This window comes from Mesoplodon bidens, assembly GCF_964165515.1.
Source record: "Mesoplodon bidens genome assembly, chromosome: 17".
NCBI classification, from domain to species: Eukaryota; Metazoa; Chordata; class Mammalia; order Artiodactyla; family Ziphiidae; genus Mesoplodon; species Mesoplodon bidens.
In genome coordinates this window covers 33063128-33078232 of record NC_138174.1, presented here as the reverse complement: position 1 = coordinate 33078232, position 15105 = coordinate 33063128, and the positions used below count along the sequence as shown (strand labels likewise).

General features: G+C 40.4%; 1 protein-coding gene across 3 annotated transcripts in view; it reads right to left on the bottom strand.

The window, feature by feature from the left end:
• TDRD3 (tudor domain containing 3) overlaps positions 1 to 14698 on the bottom strand; it is a 202927-nt gene extending 188229 nt beyond the window's left edge. For 2 of the 3 annotated variants that reach the window (XM_081214805.1, XM_081214806.1), the window contains exon 1: positions 13793 to 14697. In XM_081214805.1, coding sequence (XP_081070931.1) covers positions 13793 to 13833 — 41 coding nt within the window. In that variant the 5' untranslated portion in view covers positions 13834 to 14697. Of the gene's footprint in view, positions 1 to 13792 lie in introns of all 3 variants that reach the window. The other variant, XM_081214807.1, reaches the window with a different exon arrangement.
• Between the last annotated feature and the right edge of the window lie 407 nt (positions 14699 to 15105).

Genomic DNA, 15105 nt, shown 5'->3' with positions numbered 1-15105 from the left:
ACAAGCCAGAAACCAAGAAATCAAACCCTTGACACTTCCTTCTCTCTTACTCACATAAAGTTCTGTGATTTTACCTCATAAATTATCTCTCAAATCAATCTACTGCTCACCATCTCAATCATCACCACCATTCCATCCATCTACTCCTACTTAGCTCCAATCCATTTTCTTCAATGCAAGGATACCTCAAAATGTAACTGATGTCATTCCTACTTCAATCCTCCCACCCCCTAATAAAACTTTATGACTGATTTCTGTTGCCTAAAAATAAAAATGAAACTAACCGTGACCTACAAGTCCCAAGCTACATGATCTAGTCCCTGGGTATCTCCCAGTCCCACCTTACTACACTGCTTCTCTGTCTTGCCCTCCATTAATACTGGTAATTCAGTCCTTTGTACGCACCATGCTCCCTACTGCCATATAATCTCTGCATATGCTGCTTTCCCCCTACTTGGTCTAATTCCCACCTATCCTCCAGGTCTCATAGAAGCATTCTCTGACCACCATGAAAACAAAAATTTCCCTTTTATATGCTCTTATGGAGCCATATCCTTTCTCCTCTCTAGTATATTTTACGGATGCAATATGTTTGAATATATAATTAATGGCTTTCTCCCCTAAGACTACACCTGATCATACTAAAAGAAAGTGCCTGGAGGGCAGGCAGCAGAATCAAGAAGAACTACAATCCTGCAGCCTGTGGAACAAAAACGACATTCACAGAAAGATAAACAAGATGAAAAGGCAGAGGGCTATGTACCAGATGAAGGAACAAGATAAAACCCCAAAAACAACTAAATGAAGTGGAGATCGGCAAACTTCCAAAAAAAAATTCAGAATAAAGATAGTGAAGATGATCCAGGACCACGGAAAAAGAATGGAGGCAAAGATTGAGAAGATGCAAGAAATGTTTAACAAAGACCTAGAAGAATTAAACAACAAACCAACAGAGATGAACAATACAATAACTGAAATGAAAACTATACTAGAAGGAATCAATAGCAGAATAATTGAGGAAGAAGAAAGGATCAGTGACCTGGAAGACAGAATGGTGGAATTCACTGCTGTGGAACAGATTAAAGAAAAAAGAATGAAAAGAAATGATTAAAGAAAAAAGAACGAAAAGAAATGAAGACAGCCTAAGAGACATCTGGGGCAAAATTAAATGCAACAACATTCGCATTAGAGGGGTCCCAGAAGGAGAAGAGAGAGAGAAAAGACCAGAGAAACTATTTGAAGAGATTATAGTCAAAAACTTCCCTAACATGGGAAAGGAAATAGCCACCCAAGTGCAGGAAGCACAGAGAGTCCCATACAAGATAAACCCAAGGAGAAACACGCCAAGGCACATAGGAATCAAAATGGCAAAAATTAAAGACAAAGAAAAATTATTAAAAGCAGCAAGGGAAAAACGACAAATAACATGCAAGGGAACTCCCATAAGGTTAACAGCTGATTTCTCAGGAGAAAATCTACAAGCCAGAAGGGAGTGGCATGATATACTGAAAGTGATTAAAGGGAAGAACCTACAACCAAGATTACTCTACCAGGCAAGGATCTCATTCAGATTCGGTAGAGAAATCCAAACCTTTCTAGTCAAGCAAAAGCTAGGAGAATTCAGCACCACCAAACCAGCTCTACAACAAATGCTAAAGGAACTTCTCTAAGTGGGAAACACAAGAGAAGAAAAGGACCTACAAAAACAAACCCAAAACAATTAAGAAAATGGTCATAGGAACCTACATATTGAAAATTACCCTAAACGTGAATGATTAAATGCTACAACCAAAAGACACAGGCTTGCTGAATGTATACAAAAACAAGATCCATATACAGGCTGTCTACAAGAGACCCACTTCAGAACTAGGGACACATTCAGACTGAAAGTGAGGGGATAGAAAAAGATAATCCATGCAAATGGAAATCAAAAGAAAGCTGGAGTAGCAATACTCATATCAGATAAAATAAACTTTAAAATAAAGAATGTTACAAGAGACAATGAAGGACACTACATAATGATCAGGGGATCAATTCAAGAAGAAGATATAACAATTATAAATATATATGCACCCAACATAGCAGCACCTCAATACATAAGGCAACTGCTAACAGCTATAAAAGAGGAAATTGACACTAACTCAATAATAGTGGGGGACTTTAACACCTCACTTACACCAATGGACAGATCATCCAAAATGAAAATAAATAAGGAAACAGAAGCTTTAAATGACACAACAGACCAGATAGATTTAACTAATATTTATAGGACATTCCATCCAAAAACAGCAGATTAAACTTTCTTCTCAAGTGCACATGGAACATCCCCCAGGATGGATCACATCTTGGGTCACAAATCAAGCCTCAGTAAATTTAAGAGAATTGAAATCATATCAAGCATCTTTACTGACCACAATGCTATAAGATAAAAAATGAATTACAGGGAGAAAAAAGTAAAAAACACAAAAACATGGAGGCTGAACATTACTAAATAATCAAGACATCGCTGAAGAAATCAAAGAGGAAATCAAAAAATACCTAAAGACAAATCAATGAAAACACAACGATCCAAAACCTATGGGGTGCAGCAAAAGCAGTTCTAAGAGGGAAGTTTATAGCTATACAAGCCTACCTCAAGAAACAAGAAAAATCTCAAACAATTTAACCTTATGCCTAAAGGAACTAGAGAAAGAAAAAGAAACAAAACCCAAAGTTAGCGGAAGGAAAGAAATCATAAAGATCAGAGCAAAAATAAATGAAAGAGAAACAAAAAGTCAATAGCAAAGATCAATAAAACTGAAAACTGGTTCGTTGAGAAGATAAACAAACTTGATAAACCATTAGCCAGACTCATCAAGAAAAAGACGGAGAGGACTCAAATCAATGAACTTAGAAATGAAAAAGGAGAAGTTACAACAGACACCACAGAAATACAAAGCATCCTAAGAGACTACTACAAGCAACTGTATGCCAATAAAGTGGACAAACTGGAAAAAATGGACAAATTCTTAGAACGTTATAACCTTCCAAGACTGAACCAGGAAGAAACAGAAAATATGAACAGACCAATCACAAGCAATGAAATTGGAACTGTGATTAATAATCTTCCAACAAACAAAAGTCCAGAACCAGATGGCTTCACAGGTGAATTCTATCAAACATTTAGAGAAGAGCTAACACCCATCCTTCTCAAACTTTCCAAAAAATTGCAGAGGAAGTAACACTCCCAAACTCATTCTATGAGGCCACCATCACCCTGATACCAAAAGCAGCCAAAGATACTACAAAAAAAGAAAATTACAGACCAATATCACTGATGAATATAGATGCAGATATCTTCCACAAAATACTAGCAAACAGAATCCAACAACACATTAAAAGGATCATACACCATGATCAAGTGGGATTTAACCAAGGGATGCAAGGATTCTTCAATATACGCAAATCAATCAATGTGATACACCATATTAACAAATTGAAGAATAAAAACCATATGATCATCTCAATAGATGCATAAAAAGCTTTTGATAAACTTCAACACCCACTTATGATAAAAACTCTCCAGAAAGTGGGCATAGAGGGAACCTACCTCAACATAATAAAGGCCATATATGACAAACCCACAGCAAACATCATTCTCAATGGTGAAAAACTGAAACCATTTCATCTAAGATCAGGAACAAGATAAGGATGTCCACTCTCACCAGTATTATTCAACTTAGTTTTGGAAGTTTTAGCCACATCAATCAGAGAAGAAAAAGAAATAAAAGGAATACAAATTGGAAAAGAAGTAAAACTGCCACTGCAGATGACATAACACTATACATAGAGAATCCTAAAGATGCCACCAGAAAACTACTAGAGCTAATCAATGAATTTGGTAAAGTTGCAGGATACAAAATTAATGCACAGAAATCTCTTGCATTCCTATACACTAATGATGAAAAATCTCACAGAGAAATTAAGGAAACACTCCCATTTACCACTGCAACAAAAAGAGTAAAATACCTAGGAATAAACCTACCTCGGGAGACAAAAGACCTGTATGCAGAAAACTATAAGACACTGATGAAACAGATTAAAGATGATACCAACAGATAGAGAGATATACCATGCTCTTGGATTGGAAGAATCAATATTGTGAAAATGACTATACTACCCAAAGCAATCTACAGATTCAATGCAATCCCTATCAAATTACCAATGGCATTTTTTACAGAACTAGAACAAAAGATATTAAAATTTGGATGGAGACACAAAAGTACCCAAATAGCCAAAGCAGTCTTGAGGGGAAAAAACAGAGCTGGAGCAATCAGATGCCCTGACTTCAGACTATACTATAAAGCTACAGTAATCAAGACAATATGGTATTGGCACAAAAACAGAAACATAGATCAGTGGAACAAGATAGAAAGCCCAGAGATAAACTCATGCACCTATGGTCAACTAATCTACGACAAAGGAGGCAAGGATATACAATGGAGAAAAGACAGTCTCTTCAATAAGTGGTGCTGGGAAAACTGGACAGCTACATGTAAAAGAATGAAATCAGAACACTCCATAACACTATACACAAAAATAAACTCAAAATGGATTACAGACCTAAATATAAGACCGGACACTATAAAACTCTTAGAGGAAAACATAGGAAGAACACTCTTTGACATAAATCACAGCAAGATCTTTTTTGATCCACCTCCTAGAGTAATGGAAATAAAAACAAAAATAAACAAATGGGACCTAATTAAACTGCAAAGCTTTTGCACAGCAAAGGAAACCATAAACAAGACGAAAAGACAACCCTCAGAATGGAAGAAAATATTTGCCAACGAATCAACAAAGGATTAATCTTCAAAATACATAAACAGCTCATGCAGCTCAATATTAAAAAAAACAAACAACCCAATCCAAACATGGGCAGAAGACCTGAATAGACATTTCTCCAAAGAAGACATATAGATGGCCCAGAAGCACATGAAAAACTGCTCAACATCACTAATTATTAGAGAAATGCAAATCAAAACTACAATGAGGTATCACCTAACACCAGTTAGAATGGGCATCATCAGAAAATCTACAAACAACAAATGCTGGAGAGGGTGTGAATAAGAGGGAACCCTCTTGCACTGTTGGTGGGAATGTAAATTGATACAGCCACTATGGAGAACAGTATGGAGGTTCCTTAAAAATCTAAAAATAGGGCTTCCCTGGTGGCGCAGTGGTTGAGAGTCCTCCTGCCGATGCAGGGGACACGGGTTTGTGCCCTGGTCCGGGAAGATCCCACATGCCACGGAGCGGCTGGGCCCATGAGCCATGGCCGCTGAGCCTGCACGTCCAGAGCCTGTGCTCCACAACGGGAGAGGCCACAACAGTGAGAGGCCTGCAAACCGCAAAAAAAAAAAAAAAAATCTAAAAATAGAATTGCCATATGATCCAGCAATCGCACTATTGGGCATAGACCCAGAGAAAAACAGAATTCAAAAAGACACATGCACCCCAATGTTCATTGCAGCACTATTTACAATAGCCAGGTCATGGAAGCAACCAAAATGCCCATGAACAGACGAATGGATAAAGAAGTTGTGGTACATATATACAATAGAATATTACTCAGCCATAAAAAGGAACGAAATTGGGTCATATGTTGAGACGTGGATGGATCTAGAGACTGTCATACAGAATGATGTAAGTCAGAAAAAGAAAAACAAATATCGTATATTAACGCATATATGTGGAACCTAGAAAAATGGTACAGATTAACTGTTTTGCAGGGCAGAAATTGAGACACAGATACAGAGAACAAATGTATGGACACCAAGCGGGGAAAGCCGTGGGGGGTGGGGGTGGTTGTGTGATGAACTGGGCGATTGGGATTGACATTTATACACTGATGTGTATAAAATTGATGACTAATAAGAACCTGCAGTATAAAATAATATATTTTATTCAACTCAAAAAATAAATAAATAACTACTACTTTGTAATAAAACGAAAACGTTTTTCCTCAACCTGATCTAGTTCTTTCTCTAATTTCAGGAAAGTGAGTGAAAATGCAGTAGAACACTGAGGAAAAAAAAAAGAAAGTGCCTGCCACAAGATGTTCAATAATTATTTGTTGAATGAGTACATCAATGAATCTGCCTTGTTTTTGTTCCTAGACAAAGACTAGACACCATATTGAGTTGGCATATATAGCATACCCTACTTATACATCACTAGTTCCAGAAAGCCTTTCATACTTCCCAAGTGGCGGTTAACTGCTCTCAACAACACCCTGGAAGCAAAATACCAGTATATAAAATGTTTAAATTCTGCCTGTCTTGTACATCATCCTAACAACAAACACAGTGCCTTGTGTATAAGAAGTACAAATATTTACTACTTGTATTTCAGTATACACATTACTATAGGATTACATATTTCCCTGCATTACTGCAAAGACTTACTTATTGTTGTAAAGATATCATACCTTCAGTAGCACTATACTGAGATGAAGGTAGCTATTTGTCTCCACGTTAAAGGCTGTAAAACTGTAAAATGAGTGAGAAGCGCTCACATTTGCACACAGACTCACACCCATCAAGCAGGGGTGTGAAACATGCAGAGGTTACAGTACTAAGGTACATGTAGGCTCTGTCCAGCCCCAGAGCACAATGTTGTTTTTTCCTCTTTCTCTACATCACAATGTGCTTCTGCTATGAGTATCTTTGACTCAATTTATTACTTTATCACCACACATTTCCTGCTATCTCTCTGCTTTTCTTTGTCATTCTATGACTTCACAATGCTTTCTCAACTTTTACAAGAAAAATTTTGCATTGCTGAAAGTGCAGTCTGCTTCTTCTAAAAATTTTACAGAAATAAAGTGTTCTTCAGCTAGTTCCAGATTCTATACCTTTCAAAAAGTCAGAATTTCGAGATACATGGGACTTAACATGATGAGACAAAATGCCAATATTGTTGTTTTGTCAAAAGAAGAAAGCATAAGCCAAAAAATATATATGTTATATTTTTATGGCTCTTGAAATGTTACTATGCAATTTTTACTTGATCTAGCAAATGCTGCTGTATGAGGAGAAAATTATTTTCAACTTGCTGAGGTAGCAAGTTTCTTTTTATACCCCTTTTATGCTTGAGGCAGTCAAAGACAGGCAGTTAAAACTAGATTTATAGGTTATTCACCAAAAAAAATACTGCAAATAGCACCTCTGAACCTGAAAACTTGCATAGTTTAACAGAATACACAGTCTTTTTTGTGTATTAATGACACTTTACAATATCAACAGAAGAAACCAGGTAATATGTAACATATTTTGAGACAGACGGTCAACGACACATTACATTTGAACATTATAACTTCACAAACAACATAAACCAAAGATACAATAACAAATGCTCATTAAAAAAACATGAAATATTTCAAAATGGAAAGATGTCTCCAATAAGCTCTCCCAAAAGCCAAATATAAAGTAGCTGGTTTCTTCTAGTGTTATTCAGCACAGTCTATTATTCTGTTTCACCTAAAAAGTGTCTTAATGTTTCTGATCCTTTCCAAAAGAGAGTACCAAGAACACATGTATATCACAGTGGTAATGATGAAGTATTTTATAATTCTAGAAAATAAAAGAATCCTGCACTTAGTACATAACCTTAGAAAGAACTACCAAAATTCTTTACAAGTACACTTATGCCTAAGAGTATGCTGGAATAATATGAGGGAACAAAACTTCTGATACCCTTTGTATAAACTCTCACGCATGACTATTACCAACAGTATATTATGTGAAGGTATAGTTATATTTATGAAGCTAAAAAGAGCGTTTCTCACTTGAAGATTGAGCTCATTTACCAGCAACCTCCTGGGGAATTGGTGTGCTTCTCAGAAAAAAAAAAACAAACAAGAAAAATGCAAGGGTGGCTACAGAACAGGAATCTGACTTTCTTGGTCTTGATGTGTTTTGGAGGAAGTTTCTAGGTGATGGGATGTAAAAAACAGCCCTCCATCTGTGGGCAGGTCAAAAGCTAAGAATCAGAAATCCCAGCAAAATGTCCTGAAGTTGTCCCACCTCTCTGGAGCAGCTATCTCAAGGCAATATGTGGAATCACAGGGCATGCTCCTCAAGACAATAGAACCATCACTTTATAATCTATGCTGCCATTGTGCATCTTTTTTTCTCCATTTATCCCATAAATAAATATTCTCCTCTAGTAGTGTTTTGATAAAGACATTTATACTTGTAGCCTTTCTGAGTTGTTCAAAGGTGAAACCAAGGGAATGAAGTTTGGTATACTCTTGAGCCAGAGGATATCAGTATGGTGGTAGTACCAGTAATCAAGGAGAGATAACTCCAAAAGGGAAGGTGAAATTCAAGGGGGACAAGATAAGAAGACCTTTGTGTTCACCCTCTCTTCCCCCTCCAACTTCGCCCTACCCACAAAAAGAAAAAAAAAAAAAAAAAACCCCACCTCAAAGCACAACCAAGTTAAACTTCAGATGTTAGAAATGCAGGGTTTCTAAGAAAATATGTTCTTTCAGAATAAAATGGAAACACACTACTTCTAATGCTTACTTATGGTGTCTTCAACTCAGAACTGCTGGGTGAGGCAAATACATGCAACAGAGTGCCTTACTTTTTCAGATATTCTTAGAGTTCAAAAAATAAAGAATTAAACAGATTTTTAGATAAGCCTAATCAGCAATTAGGTGAACCACCAAAAGGTAAGGTTTCTTTGATTCCAACAGCATCACTCCTCAGTATAAGCACCTATCTCTCCCAAAGAGGAAAGGAAATTTACACATCACAAAAAATACTTTAATCCAATTTTCAATTTTCAAATGTGTTATATTTGACCAACAATTTAAATTAAACATGGTCACCAGGACTCAGTGGAAATCAGTACTGAATCTTTATTCCAGACATTTGGGCTGTATTCATGGTTCTGCAGCTTATATCGCTAAGCAAACTGTTGATACCAGTGTTTCAGCTTCCTTATTTGCACACTGAGGGAGTTAAGCTATACAATCACTAATTCTATTAAAAAAAAAAAACTTTTTCAAAATTAAACACAGCTGATTATATTTCCTTAACATGTTTCTATTAAAAAAAAAAAGTTCTGAAAGGCTTTAAAAAAAAAAAACCAAAAGGTTAGTAGAAGTACAAAATTCACCTTAAGGAAATCTCAAGAGAAAAAACAAAAGGCAAAGAGTGACGTAAATCTGTTATGCAGACAAATCTAGAGTCAAATATCTTCTCTCAGTAGTTATTCCATGCATATAAGTAAGCATTACAAAGGACCAATGTACGATTTCCTGCAATATTTAAACATAATCACTATACTGGAAAAGTTTCTAGAACTTTTCAGTTCAGATCAGCAAACCTAACACCTTCCGTGCTAGTGGCTACTAAGGAAGAACATTATTGTAAAGTCTGTCAAGGTGGCTACTATTGGGAGTTACATTTTAAAATATAGATTTTTATGGGGGTTATAATGAAGATTAAAGACTTAAAAGAAGGGCTTCCCTGGTGGTGCAGTGGTTGAGAGTCCGCCTGCCGATGCAGGGGACACGGGTTCATGCCCCGGTCCGGGAAGATCCTACATGCCGCGGAGCAGCTGGGCCCGTGAGCCATGGCCACTGAGCCTGCGTGTCCGGAGCCTGTGCTCCGCAATGGGAGAGGCCACAACAGTGAGAGGCCCGTGTACCACAAAAAAAAAAAAAAAAAGACTTAAAAGAAAAAGATGAGCTCAAAAAATAACATAAACTAGAATATAGATCAGTCTATACAGATCATCTGCACCCCATGAAGATCACATTTTCAGAAACATAAGCTTTTCAGCACTAAATATTTCCCTAACCTGCTATTTTAGGTGAAGCTGACAAAACAGATAATAATAGTTTAAGTGCTTTAGCATCTATTTCTTTTGAGGTCCTGCAAGTAATTAAGTGAGTACTAAGTACTAAGAAAAATGATTTTGTCAGCCACAATAACAGAGAATCCCAAGAGTCAAAGGAAACTCAGGATGTCAGAACTGGAATGAGTTGTTCAAAGTTGCTCTATGGTCAAAAATTCTCCTCCCAGTACTCTTCTCTGCATACACCTTTGAAATTCTGTATGTTAACATAATAAATATCTACTTAAATATAAGATCTAATACAAGTCACCGATAGGACTAGGACATTCTCTTGTTTTCTTCACAAGTCTAGTGGGTTCAAGACCCATCAGGAATTACTCCCAAACTTGTAGATATATAGTCTTGTTAGCCCCACAGGTTCTTTCTGCCTTTATGAGTCCCTGCCACACAAAAGGAGCACTCTAGAGTAAGAAACATGTAAACAGATAAATTGCAACACAAAGTGGCAAATGTCACAATATTAACAATGCTGAGGGTTTATAACAAAATAACAGAGATATATATATACACATATACTACCTAAAGCAATCTACAGATTCAGTGCAATCCCTATCAAATTACCAATGGCATTTTTTACAGAACTAGAACAAAAAAATCTTAAAATTTGTATGGAGACACAAATGACTCTGAATAGCCAAAGCAGTCTTATGGGAAAAAAAACAGAGCTGAAGGAATCAGACTCCCTGACTTCAGACTACAGTAATCAAACCTACAGTAATCAAGACAATATGGTACTGGCAGAAAAACAGAAATATAAATCAACGGAACAGGATAGAAAGCCCAGAGATAAACTCACGCACCTATGGTCAACTAATCTATGACAAAGGAGGCAAGGATATATAATGGAGAAAAGACAGTCTCTTCAATAAGTGGTGCTGGGAAAACTGGATAGCTACATGTAAAAGAATGAAATCAGAACACTCCCTAACGCCATACACAAAAATAAACTAAAAATGGATTACAGACCTAAATGTAAGACTGGACACTATAAAACTCTTAGAGGAAAACTTAGGCAGAACAGTCTTTGACATAAATCACAGCAAGATCTTTTTTGGTCCACCTCCTAGAGTAATGGAAATAAAAACAAAAATAAACATATGGGACCTAATGAAACTTCAAAGCTTTTGCAAAGCAAAGGAAACTATAAACAAGATGAGAAGACAACCCTCAGAATGGCAGAAAATATTTGCAAAGGAATCAATGGACAAAGGATTAATCTCCAAAACATATAAACAGCACCTGCAGCTCAATATTAAAAAAACAAACAACCCAATCCAAAAATGGGCAGAAAACCTAAATAGACATTTCTCCGAAGAAGACATACAGATGGCCAAGAGGCACATGAAAAACTGCTCAACGTCACTAATTATTAGAGAAATGCAAATCAAAACTACAATGAGGTATCACCTCACACCAGTTAGAATGGGCATCATCAGAAAATCTACAAACAACAAATGCTGGAGAGGGTGTGAAGAAAAGGGAACTCTCTTACACTATTGGTGGGAATGTAAATTGATACAGCCACTATGGAGAACAGTATGGAGGTTCCTGAAAAAACTAAAAATAGAATTACCATATGACCCAGCAATCCCCCTCCTGGGCATATACCCAGAGAAAACCATAATTCAAAAAGACATATGCACTCCAATGTTCATTGCAGCACTATTTACAATAGCCAGGTCATGGAAGCAATCTAAATGCCCATCGACAGATGAATGGATAAAGATTTGGTACATATATACAATGGAATATTACTCAGCCATTAAAAGGAACGAAACTGGGTCATTTGCGGAGACGTGGATGGATCTAGAGACTGTCATACAGAGTGAAATAAGTCAGAAAGAGAAAAACAAATATCGTATATTAACGCATATATGTGGAACCTAGAAAAATGGTACAGATGGACCAGTTTGCAGTAGAGAAATAGAGACACAGATACAGAGAACAAACGTATGGACACCAAGGGGGGAAACTGGCAGGGGCGGGGGTGCGGTGGTGGGATGAATTGGGAGATTGGGATTGACATATATACACTAATATGTATAAAATGGATAACTAATAAGAACCTGCTGTTAAAAAATAAAATAAAATTCAAAAAAAAAAAATAAAGAACCTACAAGGTAGTGACCTCCCTGGCATTACAGATATACAGAAACATAAGATGCAGTTTACCCACCCTAAGGATCTTAGAGTCCAAAAAACAGTTTAGTATGTGTTTGGAATCAAAATATTGAGACTGGCCTTTCTAACACAGGTGGGATCATGTTGGAAAGCAGTAAAAGACTGTAAACGAATTCATACAACTAGTTTGAAGAACTAAGGCTTAATCAAACGAAGAATGGGGAAAAACTCAAAAAGAGTGATCCGAGATTTTTCAAGACAGCGGTGTGAGGTAAAGAAACTGAATGTAGAAATTCCAGTTAGAAGAACAAAAATAAAACTGAAAAAGGTGAGTTTTTAACGCTACAGTTTGTGATACCAATGGTGTTCTAAGCAAAAACTGTCAGAACAGTAACAGTTAAAAGCACCAGAGCTGGAACCAGCCCCTCTGTGCTCACCATTCAACTCCACCACTTTCCAGTTATGTCATTTTTTTTGGTAAGTTACTTAACAATTTTGTGCCTCAATCTCTTCACCTGTACAATGAGGTGCCAGGAGAGCCAGAACAGCGTCTTCAAAACACAGGTGTTACAGCCCTCTAATCAAAAATTTCATTCACAAAATCAAATCCATCCTTTAGGCACTTGTAGGCTCCATAACCTGGCCACAAAGTTTTAAGGTCTTAATCTTCACTGGACACCCTTCTACTTCCAGGAACCATAGGGATCTAATATCAATTCTGCAAACCAATAAGCACTTTCCTACCTCTGTGCCTCATCTCCAGCGGCTCTGTATCTACAAAGCCTTTTCCTCACCATCTCCCAAAGCCCACTTCTCTAGGAAATTAACTCTCCTTCCTCTCCAATTCCATACCACATTTGCCTGCACTTCTGTACAGTTTACAATTTCCCGTTTTTGTGTTTGTTGTTTTAATGCCTCCTTCCCCTGTTTTCGCTCAGATAGTGAACTTCCAGAGAGCAGGGGCAAATCTTTTTCAACCTCCTTCCCACCCTTCCTCCCAGACTGTGCCCATGCAGGCCTACTAAAGCGTTAGTAAATTAAACTGGATGTTTACAACCCTAATGGCCGAAGTTGCAGAAACTGCTTAATTCGCATAATTTTTTTTTATTGTTTTCAGATCCTAAAATCTTGACATGTCTTTAAAAATCCGAACACCGTCATCCTTTCAAGAAAAGTTCTACGGAGCATCCACACGAGTTAATGTGGTCATTCTCAGCTTCAGAAGTTGTGTGTGTGTCCCAGAGGGCGGCTTTCCCCGCTCCGTCCTGTACTTTGGAATAAGGAGGACGGAGAGGCGGCCCGGCAACAGCCCAGGCTGTGCTCTGCCCTCAACTTCCCGCGGGCCCGCGGGCTCCGGCCGCGCTCGTCCCTCTCCGCCGCACTCCGTTCTCCAGCCCTCGCCTCCCCTCGTCCAGCCTCGGCAACAACCCCCGGAGCAGCGCGGTGGCGTTGAGGGTCCGCCCGCGCGGCTCGGCTCGGGCCTGCGTCGCCGCCCGCCCCGCCGCCCTGCCCGCGGCCCCCGGCCTCTCCCCGGCGCGCCACCCGCCTCCCGGGGCCCAGGCCGCGCCGCCACGCCGAGGGGAGCTGGGGGACTCGCTCGGCTCCGCGTGGCGCCGGGGGCGGAGCCGGCCCGGAGGGCCCGGGGAGAGGCCGGGGGCGGGCGGCGGCCTCCGCCTACCCCGACACGCACCCCACCGCCCCAACCCCAACCCTACTCCGGCCCGGCCCGCGCCCGCGGCCGATGAGACTCGCCACTTACCAACCCGCCTGGGACAACACCGCGCCGGGGACCTCGGCCATGGTAGCTGCTTAGGCCGGGGATGGTGGGGGGCTCGGGTGGGGGTGGGGAGAAGGCCTGCTGCTTGAGACCAAAAAAAAAAAAAAAGAAAGAAAGAAAAAGAAAAAAGAAAAGAAAAGAAAAAAACTCCTCTGGTCGGCTCTGCAACTGGGCATGCTCAGTGCGCCCGGAGCTTCCGCGTGCGGGTTCCGCTCGCCGCGTTTTCCAAGCGGCCGCAGGGGCCGGTCTGGCGTGAGCCTGCGAGGTTGTGGCGCGCCGACAGCGGCGATCCGCCTAGGACAGGCCGGGGCCTGCAGGTCGGGGCCAGTTTGTCGGTAAGGAGGCTCGGCACGGCCTCTCCGCCGAAGGCCGGTTGCTTTTCGTTCGGGGTCACTTTTCTGAGTTGCACACCGTGGAAACTAGTGGGGCGGTTCTTTGTACAGCAGAAAGTAAGGCAGCGTTTCCAGCGCCCACAGGCGGCCACCTCCGAGAGGGCAGAACAGCGCTAGAGCTGAGACGCTCGGGCGGTGGCGGAAAAGCGCTTCCAGTTAAGCGCTAATAAGGCCTCATTTCGTACAGGGAAAGTCAAAGGAAGGGTGTTCCCAGTCCACTCCACACAGGAGAAAAGTTTACTTTCTTATGAAGATTCGCTCCATTTGCTCCCTTTTTCGATCTGCCCGGATACAAAGAAAAGAAATATAATCGGATTTTTTCGACCCCCCACAGCTAAATCGGACTGTCCAGGTCCCACACTACAATAAAAGTGAATGGGTCAACCCAGGGAAAACCTGCACTTAAGGGATATGGGAAAATCGGGTAGTTCTGTCGGTGCTTGTTTTTCCTGTCGTTCTCCCACTGGGCCCATCCAGGTCCCGGCACGGCCCTCTGATATTGGCACGGGCACTGCCAGGCCCAGTTCCCACCCGCCGCTCGGCTCTGCCCTTCTCTGGCTCTCCCGGGGACTGAAGCGTAGGGGCGGCTCCCGAGTGCGCATGCGCGGCGGCGCCGCAAGCCGCGCAGGAGACACTCCAACGCGATTGGGCGGCCGAGACTCACGCCAGCCAATCGGAGGAACAGGCGGAAGGGGCGCTGAGCCCGGGAGACGCTCCCTGAGAGTTTGCTCCACCCTCCACGGTTTTCCAGTCTTGTGGCTGTTGGGGAGAAACATTGTATGGAGTGGTTCTGGTCCCACGTGGCAAGTCGGTTGGGAAGACTGGTAAAACCTTCAACCCTATAGCGGGGGCTGCCTCATCAACGTGGACTTAGAGCAGAGACTGCGGAATTGGGCAGAGCCG